This window comes from Thrips palmi, unplaced genomic scaffold (assembly GCF_012932325.1).
Source record: "Thrips palmi isolate BJ-2018 unplaced genomic scaffold, TpBJ-2018v1 HiC_scaffold_12, whole genome shotgun sequence".
NCBI lineage: Eukaryota > Metazoa > Arthropoda > Insecta > Thysanoptera > Thripidae > Thrips > Thrips palmi.
Genome location: NW_023144623.1, coordinates 7,357,263 through 7,379,042, shown reverse-complemented (window position 1 = coordinate 7,379,042; position 21,780 = coordinate 7,357,263). Strand labels below are relative to the sequence as shown.

Genomic DNA, 21,780 nt, shown 5'->3' with positions numbered 1-21,780 from the left:
TTCAAGGTTGTGCGCGATTTTTCATACAGCGCCATGTTGTGTGTGTGTGGCTTTCCTTTGGTCACACCACAGTCGTTTCGGGCGGCCCGACAAGCGCCTTGTGACTGGCTAGTGCGGCGCGGCGGGCACACTTTACGAACAGCACCGCTCTCTGTCTCTCTCTCACTCCCATGCGGCGGTCCGTCTGGGTGCGAGAGAGACAGAGCACGCTATGTTCGGAAGCGGTGCGGCCGCATAAAAGTGTTATTGCCTCATTGTTGCCGAATGTGGCTGCGGTCTTTAGTGCAGTGCAGTGCACCGGCCTAGGGGTGGCGGACGGACAGACGGACAGACAGACAGACAGACAGACGGACAGACAGGCAGACAGACAGACAGACAGGCGGAAGTATTATTCAGTCAGTTGCCACAGAAAAGATAAAAGCGGGGAGGAAAAATAATTATACCGAGCGATCGCCGGGATTTGAACCCGGGACTCTCCTTTTGGACGGTCGGCGCCGCGTAGCTTCTTGGCGTAGGGTAGGGCGGCTCGATTCGAACCAGTTGCGCCGCTGCCTGGGTGCCTCATGCACTCGCACTCACACACACGCACACACACAGTGCTGTCTGCTCCAAAGTATCGCGCTCAGAAATCGCATTTTATGGATTGGAAGTCATCGTGGGACTGTTTCATGGACGCTCGTAAACTCCTCCCCCTCCCCCCTCGCCTGGCGTCGCCTTGCAGTTGCATGACGGGGCCGAGAAGAGTTCATGCTAAAAGCCCCCTCTCTTCCCCCCTCTCTCTCTGTACTCCCCCCTCCCCTTTCCCGGGTCCGTTCCTCGAGACGGTGTGCAGAAAGGTACAGTACACGCATTTTCATTAAAATGTATCAAATTATGTTATCACTTTGAAGTGGGTCAGAACCCCGCGGGGGGTGTGTTGGCTCATCCCCTTCACTCCTCCCTCCCTCTCTCTCTGCGTCCTAATTTATTGCCCCCTCGTTCCATTCTTCTTCTTCTCTCCCCCTCGGCCTCCATTGTCGCGGGCGACAACAAATTAGGCCCGAGAGGGAGCGAGAGGGGAACACCGATGAATGCACGCGCCAAAACGCCGTGTGCGCCGCTGCCGCTGCATTCATTTGTCGCGATGACGTCTCTGTTGACTGTCCGCCCCGACTCCAAACAATCTTTCTTTATTGGGGATGATAACATTTCCGGGCGAGGAAGCGCGGGGCGTCCCGGGGAAGGAAGGGGTGGCCGCGTCTCCTGGTCGCCCCGTCGCCCCGTCGGTCGGAGGGAGAGTTGTCGGAACGCGGATCAATCCCCTCGACTCAGGGCAGCGCACTGGCATGCCATGACAGTGGCCGCCGTGTTTGGACACGGCTGAGCTGCCTGCCTCTTTGCGAACTTTTCGGTTTCCTTTCATTTCTTGCCTCTCTCTCTCTCTGCACCCTGTTGCTCTGCTTTTTTCGTCGCCTCCTCATTTGCATATTTGCGACAAGGTCAGCTCACAGGTACAGTCTGATGCCTAATGAGGGGTCCCGGAATCGGACTGAAAGGGCTTCCGTAACGGATTGCGCCGCGGCGGCGGTGGCGGTGGTGCCGTGGTCGTCGTCTTGGTAGCAGTGGAGAGCCTTTTGTGCGCCGATTACCCAGACAGCGTGGATTACGACGCCGAGTCACCTTGAGTCCGCTGTCCTGACGCTGTCGCGGCTCGCGTGGGGCAATGTGTTCATTTGGATCGGTGTCGCGCGGCGCGGTTCCCACACCGAGACACCCGACACGTCGCCTCGTTTGATTCCGTTTTGGAGAGCATCGCCGTCATTGTTTCGAGGGCAGCCGTTTTACCCACGCCAACTGTCACCGTTGAAGAAGATGATTATCCGTCAGTCCTCTGTATATCTTCCACGGAGACGTCACTGATGCTGTCATTTAGGCTGAAAACGGACTGATAAGAGCCCCCTATTGGAAGGGGTGTTGGTCCGCCGTCAATGTCGGCGTGGTTGGGCGAGGCCCCTCGTCCAGCCTGTTGAATGGCGTTGGCCTGGCCGTGTTTTTTTGGCCGCCCTGTAGACTGACTCCGAGATGGTTTCGTCGCTCTGTCCCCCTCACACTCACTGGCGCAGCGAATGTTTTGCGTGAGAGACAGCGACGAAAACGAATCTCGGAATCAGTCCGCTGCTGACGGTCTGCTGACCAGCGGGGCGTCGGTCATCGAGATGAGTTACGACTCGGAGACAAAGTAGGCCGCGGAGGGGAGGAGGAAGAGGAGAACCAGACAGCGACACCTTTTACGCACAACTTGGCTCTTTTGTGCATTTTGCATGAATGAAGCAACCTCTACCGCTTCCGTTCCGTCTAAAAGGGGGTCCGTCTTGTTACAGTTTTTATTTGCTCTCGTTTTTTGCCGTCCCCCTGTCCGGCTGGCCAGTCAATGGCGGGATGAACCTTTGACACATGTCTCTGAGGCGTTGGCTTCGCCGACCCGAGCGGACCAAGCTCCATGGCTTGATACATTCTGCAGTCTGTAGCACGGTGTTTGGCCCTGTACCCGACTGCCTGCCTGCGCGCGCGCTCAACGAGAACCGCGTTAAACACGACCCATCCATCGGTTTATTTATTTTGCGGAGGCCGCTTGTGCAGTAGCCGTGCAGACCGCGCAGGCCGTGCAGCGAGCTGATAGGTTCGTCCAACGTTACGCGTTTTTGTGGCGGCCATTTCCGCTCGCGATGGATCGAATCATGCACATGTAATTAACCGCCATCATTACCCTTAGCCTCGCTTTTTCATCATTTTTAGAAAGGCGAGGCAGGCTAGGCAGGCTAGGCAGGCCGGAATTGGATGGCCGACACGTCACTGGAGCCTGTTATTCTGATATTTATTAGCACGTGTAGCTCTTCTTGGGCCGCGATTTGGTCTTACTGGTCTTGGTGACCAAAGACAGCACTCTTCTCTCATGCTGATCGACAGTGACGAGTGCAACGACAGACAGAATGCAAATCCGTCAGTCTTTTTGACCAGCAATAATGGCATCCAAATAACCGCACTGCCTCTGCGCGTCGTAATGGCAGAGCCGCAAAATGATAGTTTGCGCAGTTTGCACCTGGTAACACAGTCTGGCCAAGCCCGAGGGAGCACGCGAATATTCATAAAGGCTGTAAAGGCGCTGTGCACTGCAGAGGGCCGGCGGCGGCCGGCGGCCCGGTGGGTCGGTACCACTGCATGATGCCACTGTGCGCCCGTAAAACTTTTCTCAACGACTTTATAATTAGTCTTGAGGCCGGCCGTCTGGCTACGCTGGCGCTGTCCGACTGGGATGCGGCGATCGGACGGACCAGGAGACGATCCGCGCGGCTAGACGTCCCGCATTCCAGCTTTTTTGAAAGCCGGATTCTTCTTTGTCAACCAGTGACGAAATTTTTGCCGTTCCGAGAAATGCTGTTCATTTCGCGACAATTTCATTTTTGGAAGGGATAAACTTGCCCTACTGACCACTCTTTTTCGTATTTTCTTGCATGAAAGTGAAGAGCAGACAGTTGGTATTTGTGCTCCAAGCTTTTTCAAATCAGTCCAATGAATGGTTCAAGTTAGGAAAACCTGAAAATCCTTGATACGGAATAAGAAAAACGACCCTGCAGGCGGATATTGTATTCCGCATGTGTAACTCGGTGGGAACGGCAGCCAGGCACTTTGATGGCCCGGGTCTTGGTCTGATGTGCACCTTTTTATTGGCGGATGTGCGTGCACTGTTGTAAGGTAAACATCGCCACGCCAAGTGCATTCCTCTATATACGCCTAAGTGCGTTTCGAGTGGATTGTGCGTTTACAGCACCTGGCTGACCGATTGCCGCGGAAATGGAAAGGTTGCGACCCTGTTTAGGTGTGTTTGTATGTGTGCATGTGTGAGTGAATGTGTGTGTGTGCTGGTGTGCATGTTTAGGAGGGTGGGCGATGGCTCGGTGAAGCACGACGTCTCGTCTCGCTGGCTTATTCGGGGGTCTTAAAGCTGTCTCGTCGTGATATCTTGAATCCTGATTGCAATTACTGCCAAGATGGAAATAGTTGGCGAATTATTCTAAGGTCGCTGCAACTTTGTTTTTCCGCGGCGCAAGTTTACGACGAGAGACGCGTTCATTACGTATTCATTGTTCGCCCTCTTATGTTGTGTCGTAAATGGGGGCGCCAGTGTGTGCTTCCTCGGAAGGATGATTGATAAAGAGCACTTTATGCACACCCGTCGGGTGGTTGCACTCCAATGTGCGTGGTATTGACCCAGGACGTGCAAAACCTTTCTCTGGGCTGTATATGTGGGAAGTGAGCGCGCGCGTTGGGCTGGAGCAAGTGGTACCGACGACGGCCGCCTATAAAAACTGGAACAGCGTCTGGGCCACCCGCTTGCCTTACACATATGATGGCCAAAGGACTCGAGTGCTAAAAGTGTGGCTTTTCTGCTTTCAGGAGAATACTGCGACTCGGACGTTCGGAGCGTGGACCAAGGCCGAGAAGAACCCCCTTCCCCTAGACCTAGTGAGTACCCTTGTTCTTCTGCGCCGCGCGTTGAGCGCGTCCAGCGGGGCATTTCATTATTTGTTTGCGCGGCCGTCTCTGCAAGGCGTACATAAAATGAGCGAACGCCTTCGCTGCACTTCTGAGCCCACATCGCATGGCTCGTTTTATGGGGTGCGGTGCCGTTCCGGTGCCGCTGGGCTGCGACGCGAGCCTTGAGCTCGCCTAGGATTTCCGCAGCTTGTCTTATGGGTGGGTGTGAATGTCTTCCGAGCCAAAGCAGGGGAACTGGCTGGAGGTACGCTGGGGAAACAAAAGTAAAGGGTAAGAAAAGTACACCTTGGAGCTTATATCTTGACTTGGGGACATGCTTCCACCACTTGTTTCAACTGAACATGAACATCCAAGTGTGAAATCCTTGTCGAATGGATGTTAAATGTCTGCTGTATGTCACAGGAAAGTGTCCTTTTCTCACCCTGTACTTTTCCTCCTCAGCTTACCCCTAGGCTCAAGTTTTTTGCAGTCCCTGATTACTGCGGGATATCCATGAAAAATAGCGCGGCTCGTTTGGGGCGCCATAACAATACGGTGTCGTGTTCCCGATCTAGCGATCGAGTACACATTGCGGGACGTGCCGCGATCCTTTATCGCCAAGTTACGATGCGCTTTTTAACTGTCATCATTTCAACCGGAATGCATCTGCAGGCTGGCTGTGTGTGCATGCGTGTTTCCGTGACGGGCCTATCATAGACGCGATCTGGGAGTAAGGCGAAAGAGGACATAACCGGGACATTTCGGAACGGACCTTGCGATGGCACAGTGAGAGGGAAAATGGCGGGGGGAAACCGCGAGACGATGACGCAGGACTCGATGACGGCCGTTTATGACTTTGTGGTGGCTACTTGCAGTGCAGCTCCGTGTTTAATTGGCAGTGAAAATAAACCGCAGCAAGTCCCCGCACTGCAAGGGATCGGTTTGAACAGGAAAAAGTTTCTCGCCGTCATTACTTTTGCACGTTTCGAAACACTGCACCTTTATTTGCATCAAGGCTTCCCTTTTTTAGCTTTTGACTGACGGCTGCATTGTCTCTATGAATCAATCAACCTACTGAATCTGTACTGTCCATCTCCATAGGGTGCGCGTGACACTCCGTGGGCTAGGCCAGGAGGCCAGGCTCGGCGTGTGGTGCACATGCAAGTAGGGCCCTACTTACACAACGAAATTCAAAGAATGACACATCTGACCTACCTTACTTCGGTCACACATATTTCTAAGAATCGCGCTTGTTTGGCGGTAATCTTTTTCCAACATTATTGCTCGAGTGCGAAGCCGGCGCAGTGTATATTCAACGTCCCATAGCGCACTGTCCGGCCCCTCCTCAACTGGTAGCTAAGATTCAAAAGTTGACCGAAATCGTCGGATATTTCTTGATTTTCCTGTACTTTTTCACCATCTTGCTAAGGTGTCCTAAGCCTTGGGGTGCCGAAACGTAGTGAGAGCCAACTCTTGAACTTTGCTTTGCTTCCCATCTGGCGTTTCAGTCGTTGGCTGAAACCCTGAAGGAATGTGACGAGCTATTTCTCATACTGTCCCGCGGCGCGCCCCTTCACTCGGCTTTGCTTATACATGCCACTGCGCGCCGCGTGCGTTTTGTTGCGCTGAAGCGGCGTCTGATTTGCTTGCAGCTGCGTGCCCAGCCATCGGAAAGAGTTTTTCTGGCAATTAGAGCCGCGTGTGTTTCTCTCGTCGTGTAATTAACCTGTTGCGCAGCGCGTCTGTCTTGCCCGCGTTGGACGGCTTCCAAAGCGCCGCCCGCCTCATGTACCGCTCTGCCTTTTCGATGTATCGAACTGTACAGTCGCTCGAGACAGACGCGTTGCGTCCCGCACGTTCCGCACCGGACATCCACGTGATGTATCGCTCTGCGTTTTTGACTAATCGAACAGAAGAGTTGTTGTGTTGTGATTCGCGGGCCACGATTCGGGGCTCTCTACTCGCGAACGTTCCGGTGGATAGTCACGTGTCGCTCTTCCTCTTCGATAAATCGAACAGTACAGTCGCGCGTGAAATTCAATAATTTACACGCTGTTGCGCGGCTTGGCGGTAGGTGGGCCACCAGTGGTGGGACCCACCGGTGTCGGCGTGGCACAACACCGGCGGCGGGTGAGCGCGCTGCACCGCCAGTGGGCACCGCCAGTGGGCACCGCCAGTGGGCACGCGGCGGATGCGACGCAAACGAGCGTCTCTCACGCGCACACCTCGGCGTGCCTCGGCGGCGCTGGCTTGGCTGGCCGGGCCTTGGCCGTCACGGTGCGACGGTGAGTGACAAGGAACTGCCGCCGTTCCCGACCCCGCCCTCCCTCCATCCGCCACCGGTCCGAGTTCGGATTTGACTCACCGCACCTTGCAGAGGGCATTGGCCCTGCGAGAGACGCGCGCCTGATATTTGGCGCGTGTTCGTTTGTTGTGCGGTGTGTGTGTGTGTGTGTGTGTGTGTGTGTGAACTGGGTCAGCCACTCCGTACTCGCGGCCTTGACGGGGTGAATATCCGCGGATGGCGGTGCGGTTCGCTGCCGCGCCCACGGCGGCGGCCTGACGCGGCAGTGCCGTCCCTTCCGGGGACCGCATGCCCGGGGATTCGCGTCCGCCGCTGCAGCAGCCGTGTGACTCCGAACAGTGCTTTCGCCGCCCTGTCTCTCTCGCACTCGTGGGGCGCCCCGTAAGGGGTGCGGGAGAGACAGAGTGTGCGACGGTTTGAAGGCGCCGTGCGGACGGAGCAGGGACCACTCTCGGGACCGGTTCGCGCTAAACGCCGTCACGTACCGCCTGCGCCCTCTTTGCGCTACTCATCCTCAGGAGGGGGGGGGGGGGTATTCGCGCGCCCACCGGGTCCGTCCAGTTACACACGGACTCGGCCACTCGGACCAGCAAAGCCGCGCGGGTCGTCGGAGGTTCACGCGACGCGTCCGCGTTATTCAAAGAGACTGCCAAACAGATTCGGGAAAATTGACGGCGTAGCTCGGGGCTGTCACGCAATTAAAGGACGGAGTAACGCCGCCCGGCTCGTGCCCCTCGGGCGTCATCCCGCGACCCCCTGCAGGGCCCTGCAAGGCGAGGAAGAAAGACGGGGGAAAGAAAGAAAGAGAGAGGTGACAATAAAGTGCCGGAGGAGTATGCTAAACCCGCTGCATTCTCTTTTATACCGAACGACGTCGTAACGACGCAGCGCTAGAGTGGCGGCGCAACCTTTTAACCGGCTGATCTATTCAGCGCCATGCGCGTCACCGCGTGGGGCCCTCTGTCTCTCTCGCACTCGCGGGCCGTCCCATGCGACAGAGCGATGCAGTCTGCTGGGCCCGTGACGGAAGGGGCCCGAGGGGCCGTCGCAGGGGGACGCGATGACCGCTCGTCGGAAGTGGCCTCGAAAACCCTGTAGGAAACACATCGACAGTATTTCGGTCAGTTTTTACAGCTTTCGGTTGTAGGTAGATCGTACTATCGATTCCAGCTTATCGAATTCAGCCTATCGAACAGAGATGAAACGAAGTCTTTCTTTTTGTCCGCCCCGTCGGCACTCTGACGGGCCGTGCGACACGCTTCCTCACTTTTCTCGCTTTTCTGTCGCTTTTTTCCGCCTCCCTTCCTGATTTTATCCTCGTTGACCGGCGAGCGGCGTGTTTATTGAAGTCCCCGAGCAGGCTCAGGGTTGCAGTGCAGGCGGCAGGCCTGCAGGGCTTGGCGGGTGATAAGGGCTTTACTGCTTGTGCAGGGGATTGCGCCCACACTGCCAGGCGCGCGATCCCCCAAGCCGACCCGACCGCCTCCCGACCCCACACTGTAAGACAAGTGTTGGGTCAGCCCACTGGAAACAGGTGTCATACCGCCACTGATAACCGCGAGTCTTTTCTTTCACTGCCTCTGTCTCTCTCTCGCGCGCCTCGAAGGGACGCCGTCCTGCGTGTGTGTGTGAGAGAGAGAGGTGTACAGAGCGTCCTTGCTCGAGACTCTCTAGTTGGTTTCCGCCTCAGTTGCCGCTTCCTACTGCTCCTCGCCCTGCTCGTCCTCCTCGTCCAGCAGACGGATTCCGAGAGAGTCGTCGCTCTGTCTCTCTCGCACCCATACGGGTCGCCCCATGAGTGCGAGAGAGACGGGGCGACGACTCTCGGAATCCGTCTGCTGCTCGTCTTGACCCTCGTCACCCTGGCACGCCACTGGCACGCCACGGGCACGCCGCCGCCACCGCGCGCGTCGTTGCAGCGCAGCACCGCGGCGCGGCGAGTCGTAAAAAAAAAACTTGGCGAATCAAAAAGTTTGAATTGTAGCGCGCTGTAAAACTGGGCGCGCAGTCCGGCCAACTTCCCTTATGGACCCCCTTTCACCCCCCACCCCTGCACCTTTACGGTCGTCACGCGTCACCACTCGCTGCAGGTGTGTGTGTGTGTGTGTGTGCGTGTGTGTGCGGCGCTGATTTACAACGTGCCCTTATTGTGCACAATCCCCCTGCAGTGCTGCAGTTGGGCCCTTCGTATAGATGGGCCGGCCTCCTGGCTGGCTCTAGGCGTCGTGCAGTTTTTCTTGCCTTCTCTCTCCCTCTCTCTCTTCTTTCTCCCTTTCTCCTTCCCCCCCTTTTACCCCACCCCCACCCCTTCCCCAACCCGCCTTCGGATTAAGTTGACGTGCGGGCTTGAACGCCACGCCGCCTGCAGCTGGGTGCGTGTGCGCAGAGAGTGTGTGTGTGTGTGTGTGTGTGTGTGTGACATTCGGCGGCCCCCGCTGGTCATCCGTTTTCCCGGGCGTCCGCCAGAGGGCGGCCCGGCGCGTCGCTTTTTGGCGGCAGACTCGCCCGCCTCGTCCACTTCGTCGCCGGTCTTCTGACCCACTGTGTGGTGGTGTCGCCCGCTGCGGGGTGTTGTCCCAACCAAGCCGAACGTGGAGCCACGTCGTCGCCGCGCGGCAAGGGGTAATTTACCAGCACGGCGAGTTGGCATGGCAGTACGCACCTGAGCGACCGCTGTGCCACACACACACACACACACACACACACACACACGCACACCGTCGCATATGCAAGGCACCCATAAACGCAGCGTCATTCTTTAACGAACAGTGTGAGAAAATGTAGACGTTTCCTTATGGGGCGGATAGGCTCGAGGTGAGGGGGAGGGGGAGGTTTAAAAGTTACGGTCGCGGCGTAAAGCCGTGCCGAGCCGCGCCAAGCCTGGCTGCAGGCCGGCCAGGCCGAGGCGACCGAGTCCCCGCCGGGCACAATATGCGTTCTTGAGGCGGCGCGCGGCCGAAGGGGCCGAAGGGGCCGCAGGCAGGCAGGCCGATTCCGAACGTGGTTCTGTCTCTCTCGCACCCGTGCGGCGCGTCGTAGGGGTGCGAGAGGGACGGGGAGCACACGGGGGCCTCGAGAAAAGAATAAAGGGTGATCGTCGGAGACATTTTATGATTAATAACGCTCCCCTCGGGGCCTGGGGGCCGTCGCAGGCCGTCGCAGCGGAGCCGGCTCGGGGTTGACGAGGAGGCTCTTCCTCCTTGCGCTCAATCCTGCGCTGCGCTGTGCTGCGCTCGGCGTGGTGGCCGCACCGATAACTGCCATCTGCATGGGGCCCGCCGCGCCGCCGCGCCGTCGCCAGGCCGTGGCGTTTACGGGCCTTCGAACAAGAGGAGCGCTGACGCCGCGCGCCGCGTCTCCTCCGGGCCGGGGGACGGGGGCCGGACGCACAAAGTCGCGCCAGCACACTGCCAGGCCTCTGCTGCACATGCACCCAGAATAATAAAGGCCGTTTATTTATGTTTTCAACGTTATTTGGTTTCTCAATGACCCCTCAAATAATAGCTCGCCAAGCTGTGATACGCTTGACCTAAAACTTTGTGAACCCGCCTTCTTTTCTGGGCGTGTGTACCGTGCACGCGCGGTGGCGCCGAAGAAGATATTTAAATGTGTTTCTTTTTCTTTTTCGTTGCCGCCGGCGGGCGGCGTGGACACACCAGCTACCAGCTCACCCGCCTCGCGCCGCGCACTTGCCCTGCCGTAACTTTGGTCACTTGTCAAAACAAAAGCGGTTCAAAAATATTTTAACCCCCTCCCCCTCCCTTTCGGAGTGCGTTCGCGGAGAGAGAGAGAGAGAGAGAGAGAGAGAGAGGAGAGAGAGAGAGACTGACGGGTGGCCGCACGGGACTCGCCTGTCGCCGCGGCGGGGGGTCGTTTTACTTTGCGTGCCGTCTCTATTTTTCTTGCGGCTGCAACATGTGTGTATGTGTGTGCGCGCGCGCGTGTGTGTGTAGGTGTGTGAGTGCCAGCGGGCGTACGGCGGCAAGTGGCGTAGTGAGGGACCGCTGCACGCTAAATACGTGTTGCATTGCGAACCACCTTCGCCGCAAGTCGGAACTACTGCCTCCGGTTTCTGTCTTTGTTGTCCCTTTTTTCGTGGTCATATTTGTTGTTGTTACTGCACACGGCACTGTTAATTGAGCAATGAACGGGCGGCCGGGCGGTTGGATGCTCTACTAGTGTCTCGACCTGTGCGACGGTGGATAAAAAACAGCCTCCTGCTCAAGGTAGTGGACGACGGGTACTGGCTGGCTGCAGCGGTGGATGGGATGGGACCGGTCGCAGGAGGGGAAGGGGAGGGGGAGGGGAGGGGGAGGGGGCAGGGGGGGGGGGAGCATCCGTGGAAGTCGTTCGACGGCCGTTGCTCCGTCGCAACTTTGTTTACAGACGACATGTGGACGAATATTTGGCGGGCGGCGGTGGGCTGCAGCCAGGAGGCTGAGAGTCCTCTTCGTCGCTCTGTCTCTCTCGCACTCATGGGGCGTCCCGTGTAGGTGCGAGAGAGACAGAGCGATGGAAAGGACTCTCGGAATCGGGCTGGCTGGCTGACTGACTGACAGGCTGGCTGACTGGCCGGCTGGCTGGCTGGCCCGCGAAGTGAACGTGCGTACGACGCCTGCCCGCCCCGCCAAATCACCGCCGCCTGCTAAGCCACGAGGAATGTGTCTGGTATGCGCGTAACCCAGAGGCAGGATTACCGAAGCCAACTTTTTCGGATAAATAACATAGAAACCGGTTTGGACGCAAAGATTTTCTCTGAAAACCATTTGGCTAGTTTTCCTCGTGCAGGTGCAGCCAATTTTTTTTTTTGCAAGTGTGTAGTGCGCGGGGGCAGCCGACGGTGTGGTGGCGGCGATATGGAGGTGCGAAGAGGCGATGTTGCGCGTTGCAATGTGCGGTCGCATAGTCGCCATCGAGACCATCGTCTCCGCTCTGTCTCTCTCGCACTCATGGGAGCGCTCCGTGAGTGCGAGAGAGACAGAGGCTGCACTGCAGGACGCGGGATTAGCCATTGAAGCTGCGGGGGTCATAGAGGTGCGGTGAATGGCCAAGCATTGCGGTGCGGCTCTGCAGTAGCGACTGATTCCGAAAGTCGTCTTCATCGCTCTGTCTCTCTCGCACCCATCCTTGGCGTCGCATTAGTGCGAGAGAAACAGACAGAGCGACGAAAACGACTCTCGGAATCAAGGCACTGTGATACCGCGCCAGCTTCCGTCCGCGCGACCCGTGCCGACAGTGCCACGTAGAGAGAGAGACCGTCCTGTCGATACGGCAACTGCTTGTCCGTCTTCGTTGCCGGGCCTCTCCTCGTGGCCGCGACGCTGCGACGCTGCGATCTCTCCACAACTCCAGGCACGCTCTGGAAAAGCCTCCTTCTGATTGGTCGCCGCGGCTGTCGCTGCTGGCAGTGTGTCCTCCCGTGTCATTCTCACTTAAGGTCGCCTCACGTCGCGCCCCGCTGAGAGCACCCCGACGTGCACTTCCTCCTCACGGTCCAGCCGCGCGCGCTCTCTCTCTCTCTCTCCTCCTGCTCCTCGCTCTCCTCTTGTTCTGTCTCTCTCCGGCGCACTACCGCCTGGCAAGAAGGCAGCACGAGCGCACCCGCGTTCGGCGGGCTTGCCTGCCCTCCCGGCGTTTCGCCGGCCGTGTGCACCGTCACATCTGTTTGTCTATCTCTCTCTCTCTGGCGTGTGCGTGAGAGAGCGCGGCGAGGAGACGCTCGCTAGAGACGCCTCGACAACGGTTCGCTGTGCGTCAGTGCGTCTGCGTCTCGCCCCCACTCCTGCTCCGCTTGCGCGGCTTGCGATCCTCTGCCGCGTTGGGCTAGGTCGCGGACTCTAGGCAGCCGCCGCGCCGCCAGCCCCGCCAGCCCCGCCAGCAGCCGGCCCTAGGAGGGAAGGGCAGGGAAGGCCATGGCCCGGCCCAGGCCCGGCCCAGGCCCCTCCAACGACGGTCTGCTTGGCCCGGGCGCGGCGCGACGCAGCGCCGAGGGGCCAAAAACTCGGGATTTTCGTGTACACATGATTCGGAAAACGCAATGATTGCGCATGGTTTTAATTGATTTCATGGCTGATTTTGCCTTTTTTCACGACGCACCAGGGTGATGTTGAGCGTGATTGCGTGTGATTGTGTTCGGAAAGAAATGATTTCGGACTGATTTGGCCTGGTTTCGTGTGATTCTGCCTAATTTCGGTAGATTTTAGTGATTTTGGCTGATTTCGGATTGCTTGATTTCGCGTGATTCTCAATGATTCGCGTGTGATTTCGGAGGCCGTGTACACATGATTGCGCGAGTTTTTGCCCCCTCGCGCAGCGCGGTGGGATGCTGCCATGGCTTCCTGGCTTCTCTCTCCCTCTCTCTCTCTCTCTCTCTCTCTCTCCCTCTCTCCCCTCGCTCTCCCCCCTCCTCCTTCGCCTTGGAACCGAACGGTCATCGCGGCTCGGCGTTGGAATGCGCGCGGCCACGCCACCTCGTCTGGACCCACTCTCCTTTACGATGGAAGGTGCGGTACGCGGCACGGCACGGCACGGCACGGCACGGCGCGACGCGGTACAGTGACATATATCCGCGTAATAACGCGACAGCCGTTATGAAGAGCACCCCGTCTCGCTCCCACACTGATCCCGCAGACTGATTCCGAGAGTCGTAGCTCTGTCTCTCTCGCACCCACACGGGACGCCCCTTGAGTGCGAGAGAGACAGACTCTGAATCAGTGTGCAGCCGAGGCAAAGCCAGGGCCGCCGCGGCCGCCCTCTGGGCGACGCTACGCCGCGCCGCCAGGGCAAGAAGACCTTGCTGCACTTGCTGCACTTGCGGCGGGCCGCGGCGGGTCGGACGGGGCTGGCAGTCACCGCCGGGACGGACGGACGGGGCTGGCAGCCACTCAGCCACCGAGTCTAACTACGGTGGATTTTACGAGCATGCGTCCACAACGCGTCTGCAGACGGCCGAGCCCGGCGGAGCCGCGACTGCTCTGCCCACCTTCCCGCCCGCCTGTCTGTCTGCCTGTCTGTCTGTCTGTCTGTCTGTCTGTCTGTCTGCCTGTCTGTCTGTCTGTCTGTCCGTCTGTTCTCTCTCCCTCTAGCGGCAGCAGCGCCCCCGGTCGTAACCGCCCGGCTAACGCAACAACGCCCGTCGCGATTCTTTCTGGACAAATTGTCGCGACGACCAACCCGCTCAATATGGCATTCTAAGATCGTTTCTTGAAAAAACAAAAACAAAAAGAAACATTGAGGCGCGTTCGCACTCCTTCCCTTAAAAATGCATTTCAAATTCAATAACTCTCAAATCGTGAGATGCTAAAATTACTCTGTTATGGCAGGCGCATACTTTTCTCTGTGAGACGAAAGTGTTCCCTAGGAAAGTGACAGGCCGGTGTTGCTTGTATTGCATCCGCGTCGTCAACGAACCTCTCTTTGCTTCGCCTTTGCGACATTTTAGCCGACAAAACGGCGATAAAAGAAAACGAAGCGACTGCGGCTGCTGCTGCCACCTGGCGCGCCACCAGCTTTTAATTAATTAGACCCCACCGCGGGCGCTCGCTCACAGCGCCATGCATTCCAGATGAATTCATTGAGCAGCGCCCCGGACCGCTTATTACGACAAATGAATTAATTCATCACTGGCTGCCGACTCGCGGCGTGGCGCGAGAGGTGTGTTTGTCTGTGTGTGGAGGGGGGAGGGGGGGGAGGTCTTCGGCGTGAATTGAAAAGTAGTGAGTGCAACTGAAAAGTATGGTCGGTGTGAATTGAAAAACAGTCAGCGAATTTTAAAAACAGTCGGTGTAATAGTCGTTGTGATTGAAATAACAGGAAAAGTAGCGATATACATCGGCAACTTTGGCCCGTCCCGTACATTAAGAAACGTACGAATTTCGCCTATGTTTGACCCTGACGGGTATTAAATCTGAGTCTGGGGTTAAAATAAATGTCGTTTTCGTCATCAGCACCCTCGAAAACATCAAAAACAATGCAAAAACTCGAATAAAAAGAATGTTCAAAAAATACTCCGCTGGGATTTGAACCCGGGTCCGAAGTTCTCCGATTCGCTCGAAACTGGCACCATTGGTTTTCTCTCGTCGCCCCGATTCCAAAAATACCCCTACATGCCCTCCTAGCTGCATCCGTTGCCGAGATCCTCCTCGACCCCATGTAGACCATGATGCACCTGCAGCAGCGCCCCCGGGGCTCGGATCGGATTTGATGCCACCGGGCGGTTCTTAGGGTCACCCAAGGAGGCTGCATACCAAATTTGGTCAAGATCGGACCACGGGAAGTCCTCGGACGGACGGACGAACGAACGAACGAACGGACGCACACACTGAAAAAAAAGTCTAGTTACAGCAACTAGGATTTTGGTGCCAATTACCAGACAGTCTAATTGAATAGGAACCAACAAGGAATCTAGTTACAAATACCAGACTGCCTAGTTGATATCTGTCTAGTAAAAATAACCAGATTCTTGGTAAACCTTACCATGCCATCAGACCCCCAATCTAGTAAAATTAACTAAACTTCTAGTAAAAATTTTGAATTGTAAAAAGACAAAGCAGAAGAAGAAAATGTAATTTCTCAACTCTACGCCCCCACATGTACGCTGGGAGATCGTAAAGCTGAGAAGAAGTATTTTCCGGTTCGCTTCTGCCGGGATCGAACCACCGATCTTCCACTTACGAGCCAAGCTCGTTACCACTGCGCTATCACGCCACATGTGAGAGCCGAGTGTCCCCGCCCGATGACACTGCGCATCGTTTTGCCGCTCACCTAAGGCAGCTGAAGGAGTGGCATTTCCGGCTGCTAAACGTTGCTTTGGATATCGCAGGGAACCAAAGGGATTCAAGACGCATTGTTAAAATTTAGTCTATTGCAATTTTAAATTTGACGACAATTACTAAGCAGTTTAGTTAAATTTACCAGGAATATTAACTAGACGTCTGGTAAATGTTACCATACCCATGCTAGTAGATATAACTGAAAATCTAGTGAAAACTACAAGGTTTTTAGTTATTATTACCGGTGCTCGTTTAACTAGGAACAGTCTAGTACTTTTAACTAGACTTTTTTTTCAGTGCAGCAGGGATCATACTATATGCCCGTCCCTCCGTCATTTTTTTACAAAAAATAAACGGGACGGGCCAAAAACTGTCGTTGTTGACAAATACTGTCTTTGCGATCAATCTGAGCTTGGTCTAATGACCGGCCCCCCGCTTTAGGCCGGGTCACATCCCGGTCACAAAGTCGAGCGCCTTTGTGCCACTCTGTCGGGACTTTCGTTTGTCTCCCGTCACGGACGGCGGCGCGCGCGAAATCGGGTCCAAGGTGTCCGAGCGAGGAGACTGCGTCGCGACACTGAAAATCGTTCGGCTCGTCAAACGTCGATTCGGGCCGTTCGGGTTGGGGGGGGGGGGGGGGGGACGCCTTCCTTCGAGTCTCGTCCGGAGCACCGCAGACTCATACCGAGAGTCGTTTTCCCGTCGCTCTGTCTCTCTCGCACTCACGGGGCGTCTCCTCCAGGTGCGTGAGGGACGGGGCGGCGAAAACGACTCTCGGAATCAGTTGTCCGGTCCCGGCCAGTCCGACCCCCATTCGATTCGGTCATCATTTTCGAAGAGATACAAAGCAAGGAGACGATACTGGCACCCTGGTCTCGGCGGTGACGCCGTTTTGCTCTCCACGCCATTCTGTTGTTGTTGTTGTTGTTGTGTCCGAGGACGGGCCAAACCGCGTGTCTTTTTGCGACGCTTGCGAGCCTTTCTGGGACGCCGAACGAGGCTCAAACGGTGCGGATTGAGTCGGATCAGGGTAATGTATTCAGCACGGGCTCAAGCCTCTGTGCGTGTGCGCGCGTGTGTGTGTGTCCGTTACCAAAAAGAAGGACCGCCGGGGCGGTAACGTGATGATAAAAGTATACCCTCCGGAACTGATACGGGTCTTAAATCAGGCAAAGTGTGACTGAAAATTATAAGCTTGTAAAATTTATTGAGGAGAAAGACGGAACGGACGCGGCGCGCGTTTTTTACTCACTCATTTGAGGGAAATGTCACGGTTGAGGGGAAAAAACAAGGTTTTCGTCATTTGGTGCTGCCGGCGTTCATCTCCGGAGAGGTGAATATCGTTATTCATTGAAAGTGGCGGTCGGTATGGGACGGGGCGTGCAGGCTGCCTGCAGGATGCCTGCAGCTCGACCAGGCCGTCCCGGCTACCCGCGGCGTGGCGCGAACATTCAAAAACTGGTATCTCTGCGGATCCCGGCGCTGATAAGCCGCGCGGACATCTCTCATCTGGCGTCTCACTTCGTCGTTTTCGTTCTTTTTGTTTCAACACTGGCATTTGTTGTTGTTGCCTTAGCACTTTTTACCGAGGCGGGGGCGGGGGAGGTGGAATAAGGCATACTGGCCCCCGGCCCCGCCTCCCTCTGCGAGTCTGCGAGTTTGGGCGCTAAATTCAGCGAGTTTATGGGGCAGGGCGCCACTGGTGCAGGGCAGACGATACCAAGGGCAACGCCACGCCGGGCCACGCCAAGCCACGCCCCCCGTGGAGCCCCGTTGGCCGTGCCGGGGTGCATTAGCCACTAATTAGGGAGACGGCAGCCCATTCGCCGCGCGGGGCTTTGGGGCGGAGGGCAGGGCCAGCCCTGCGGTTGGTCGCCTCGTGTGTGTGCGAGAGAGAGAGAGAGAGAGAGAGAGAGAGAGAGAGAGAGAGAGAGAGAGAGAGAGAGAGAGAGAGAGAGAGAGAATCTGTCAGTGGGTGTCTGTGTGTGTGGGTGCGTGCCGGTAAAAAGCTCAGAGCGCACAAAGTTAATAGCTGGGTTCCAATGTCTTATACGCAACATTTCCCGCGTAATTTTTTGATTTTTCGTCGTCTCCTTCATTTTTTTCCCAGGTTTCAGTTTTGCTCAGATTATTTAATTTTTTTTGCTTTCTTGTATTGGATGGCATTTTTTTTCTCCTCATGAGAGTCCGTTGGCCTTCTTTTGCTGCACCACGCTGTGTCTGACCTGGTTCAATCAAAGTCGCCGTCGGAATGTTGTTGCAGTTTGTGCGATTCGGCCGGCGAGCCGGGGTGGCATTCGGATCCCCGCTGGGCACGCGGTGTCGTATTTCGCTGCGTGCGGTGCCGGACTGGCTCGACCACCACACTGACACGACCACGGCCTGCAGCAGGGGCACGGCGGCACCACGGCGGCACGGCCTACAAGGCCTCGGGCAGGAAGGCCGTGCGCCAAGGGCTTTTCGCCACTGTTTGTGGGCAAATAGTGTTATTTTGCGCATCCCCCTGAGACCTTCCCCGGATCCGCCACTGCCTGCGGTGTGCTGCGCGCCCACCCCGGTCCGCTACGCCCCGCGCCGCGACCCGCGGGCTAGGCGACTTGGCGACCGCGAGTGGCGTGCTCGGCCCCAGCGAGATTACCCACCCACCGTCCTGTCGCAACTTTACTTTGTGCCAATCGCGGCTGATTGATAGGGCTGCGGACTCTGTCTCTCTCGCGCCTCCCCGGGACGCCCCACGAGCGCGAGAGAGACAGAGCGACGCGAAAAACTGTCGGAATGAGTCCGCTGCGGTCGCCTCACACGCGTCACGCGTCCCCGCGCGGCCTCGGTCCCACCGCACACCGATTCCGTCGCTCTGTCTCTCTCGCACTCGTGGGGCGTCCCGTGTAGGTGCGAGAGAGACAGAGCGAGACCCTCGGAATCAGTCTATTGGGTCTCTTTCTCGCTCGATGGGGCTTTTCCTGGTGGCGTGCCGCGTGCCGCGCTGCGTGCGTTCCGTACACTGCATCTCGTGGCCGGCCAGGCGAAGGATCACACTCGCACTACTTTGTACCAAATCAGCTCTGGCAGGCCGCCAGTCCGCGCGGGCCAGGACCTCGCCGGCGCCCCGCCGCGCCCCGCCGCGGGGAGGTACACTCTCAGGACCGGCATTATTAGCGCAGGACGCGGCACGCACCAGCCTCACCCGTTCAAAGTCAGATTCCTGGAAATGGCAAGATGCGTTCTTCTCGTTCGGAGAGCAATCCATTGGTGGGGTCACACGTTCGGTCCGAGTCCCAGTTCGCTTCTCTGCAGCTCAAAACGCGCCCGCGGGATTCTGACCGCCTCCATCGGTCTTGTGGCCCACTGTGGAGGTGATGATCTAGGCCAACGTGTCGGTGCCTGTCGATGGCTGCTGCGTATCGGCCTTGGGCTTTGGCTCGGCGGTGACGCGAGCCCTGGGCCCTTGCCGGCACACTGCCCCGCCCTGCCCAGCGGCCGGCGTGTTGAGGCAGGCAGTACTGCCCGGCCCGGCCGGCCCATATCTGCAGCTACTCCTCCCCGACCCACTGCGGGGTACACTCGGGCACAGCAGCAACCAGGCTCTATTTGTGTTGCTCGCGTTTCGCGTGCCGGCTGGACCGAAAGCGTCTCGAAACCTCGCGCTGAAACCATCTCCTAAGCATTGACGGATGTTCCTGAGAATCCCAGGAGATTTTCCAGGAGGTTCTCCTCGAAATTGGCCTATGTTCCTGAGAACCCCAGCAGATGGTTTTACAGTGTCAGCGTCCATAAGGCGCTACGAAATTCGGCACCTCTAGACCGATGCGATTCGATTTCGAACAATTCACACGTCCCTAGGTCCAGGAGGCGGTGTCATTGACCCACAAATAGGCACTCACGATGCACTTGTCGCATCTTGAAAATGAACTGGCCACACCACATGGACTTGACAGATATTTGGGTTTTTCGTCGAGTCCCGCTCCCTCTAGCCACCGAGGCCCTCTCTCTCACTTGGTCGCAACGGCTGGCGAGGCCTTGCCAGGAGACTGCTTCCGGAAGTCGATTTCGTCGCTCTGTCTCTCTCGCACCCATACGGGACGCCCCACGAGAGCGAGAGAGACAGAGCGACGACTCTCGGAAGCAGTGTGCTGGCCGCCAGGACGGCCGAGGGAGAGCAGGGAGAGTCGCCCATGCCCCCGTATCGGCTGTGATAAGCCGTATCGGCGAGGCGGCCCGGCCGGCGCCCGCACTCTTGGCAAGGAGTGTACCGCCCTGGGTCGACAGCCCTCATGTGGTACATTGTAGGCACTGTTTCCCATGCTGATTACTCGCTGTATCTCTCGCTCTGTCGGTGCTGCCGCTGGCGGGGCTGGCGCGCGGTAGCACGCGGTACCGACGCGCCGCGTACGATGGGGTGCCTACCTCGCCGGGCGCCGAGCTGAGCGAGGAAGCGCACAGTGGCCCAGAAGACCGGCGCCAGTGGCCATAACTCTCGACGCGTTTTGAGCTGCAGAGTCGCCAAGTGGGACTCGAACCGAACGTGTGACCCCACCAATGGATTCCTCGTTCGGAGAGCAATCCATTGGTGGGGTCACACGTTCGGTTCGAGTCCCATTTAGCGACTCTGGAGCTCCCAACGTGTCCGCCGGTCTTCTAGCCCACTGTCCGTCTATTCAGCAAGCCCATGACGTGGTCAGTGCCGAGTGTTTGTTCCGAGTGGCCTATTGGCCGGGGCGGGCCGCGGGTAGCGTCGCCGCGGTGGCGGTACCACACCGGCAATAAAAAAGTATACGGCCCCCGCCAATTACTTAGATTCTCGCCCGCTTTTGCATAATGACGGTAATAATCCTGTGTCGCTGTACGCAAATGGGATGTTTCGCGGGAACGCTCGGCGTAATGACTCGCTGCCTATCGGCATACAGAATCTGCTTCATTTTTCGACACGATTTCATTCTTGTTGTAATTATGGAAGAGCCCGCCGCCTGACTGACTGGCTGTCCGCCGCGCCGCCCGCCGGCAGACAGTTTCGCCGGTCGGGTACACAATTAGTCCCTCCTCCGGACGATTTTGTGTCACTGTCTCTCTGTTTCCCGTCCGGCCGAACCCCGGCGGCGGCGGCGGCGGCGCGGCGGCCCGGGAGGCGGCGAGTATTTTGTGAGCAATTTCCAACGCGCTCCGTCTCTCTCGCACTCGCAGGGCGTGCGGCACGGTCCCGCGTGGGTGCGAGAGAGACAGAGTGGTGGCGCTGGAGAACAAAGTGGCGCGCCTTGTGGTTTTTGGCCGCCGGGCCGCCGAAAGGGAAGGGCTGGCACGCCTTGGCGGATGGGTCGTCTGATGGCCGTGCAGTGGCGGAGCACGGAGCACGAAGCACGGAGGTGCAGCCATTAGAAGAGTCCGTTTTACGGCCGAGGCTCAAATAACAGGGGCTGCCAGCCCCGCCGCCGGCCGCCGCGCGCCGAACGGATTTTTACGATATTTTCGCCTACGGGCCGAGAGTGCGGATGGTAACGAGACCGGAGGATTGGAGGGCAACAAGGTTGGCGGCGGCGAGACGAGTCGGTTTGTCGCTCTGTCTCTTTCGCACTCATGAGGCTCTCCATAAGGGTGCGTGGAGACAGAGCGACTAGCCGCTCGCCAACGGCGACCTTTCCCCCGGGGTTATTTGCACACGTTCCCTGTTGCCGCCGGGTGCCGGTGGTGGCGACCCCATGCTTCGTCGCTCTGTCTCTCTCGCACTTTTACTGGACGCCCCGCGAGTGCGAGAGAGACAGCGCGACGGCCACCGCGCGGCGCCGTGTTATCGCCGCGTTTACCGCGCCAGGCCGATCCGGCGGTACGGCCGCGGTCCATTCCCGGCAGGTGGCCGTCGTCGTCGGGCTGTCTCTCTCGCACGCATGGGACGATCCGTAAAGGTGCGAGAGAGACAGACGGAGGCCTGTCAGCCTGCAGGTGGCCGTCGTCTCCGCCGCCGACGTCGGTGCGTGGATGGCGGGCGTTGGCGGCGTTAACAGGATTTACTTAACCGTTAGCGGCTGGGGCCGAGGTCGTGGAGGAGTTCGCGTAGGAGGCCGCCGAGGACGTGGAGGAGGTCGACGACGTGGAGGAGGCCGAGGCCGAGGAGGAGGCCGAGGCCGTGGAGGAGGCCGAGGCCGTGGAGGAGGCCGAGGCCGTGGAGGAGGCCGAGGCCGTGGAGGAGGCCGAGGCCGT

The 21,780-nt window shown here is 57.9% G+C and overlaps 1 protein-coding gene across 1 annotated transcript in view; it reads left to right on the top strand.

Moving 5' to 3' along the window:
* Positions 1 to 21,780, top strand: part of LOC117640505 (doublesex- and mab-3-related transcription factor A2) — a gene marked incomplete at both ends in the record, with an annotated part of 62,974 nt that overhangs the window by 28,908 nt on the left and 12,286 nt on the right. Inside the window, one exon of the mRNA XM_034377025.1 lies at positions 4,435 to 4,503. Within this exon, the coding sequence (XP_034232916.1) occupies positions 4,435 to 4,503 (69 nt within the window). The remainder of the gene's footprint in view (positions 1 to 4,434; positions 4,504 to 21,780) is intronic.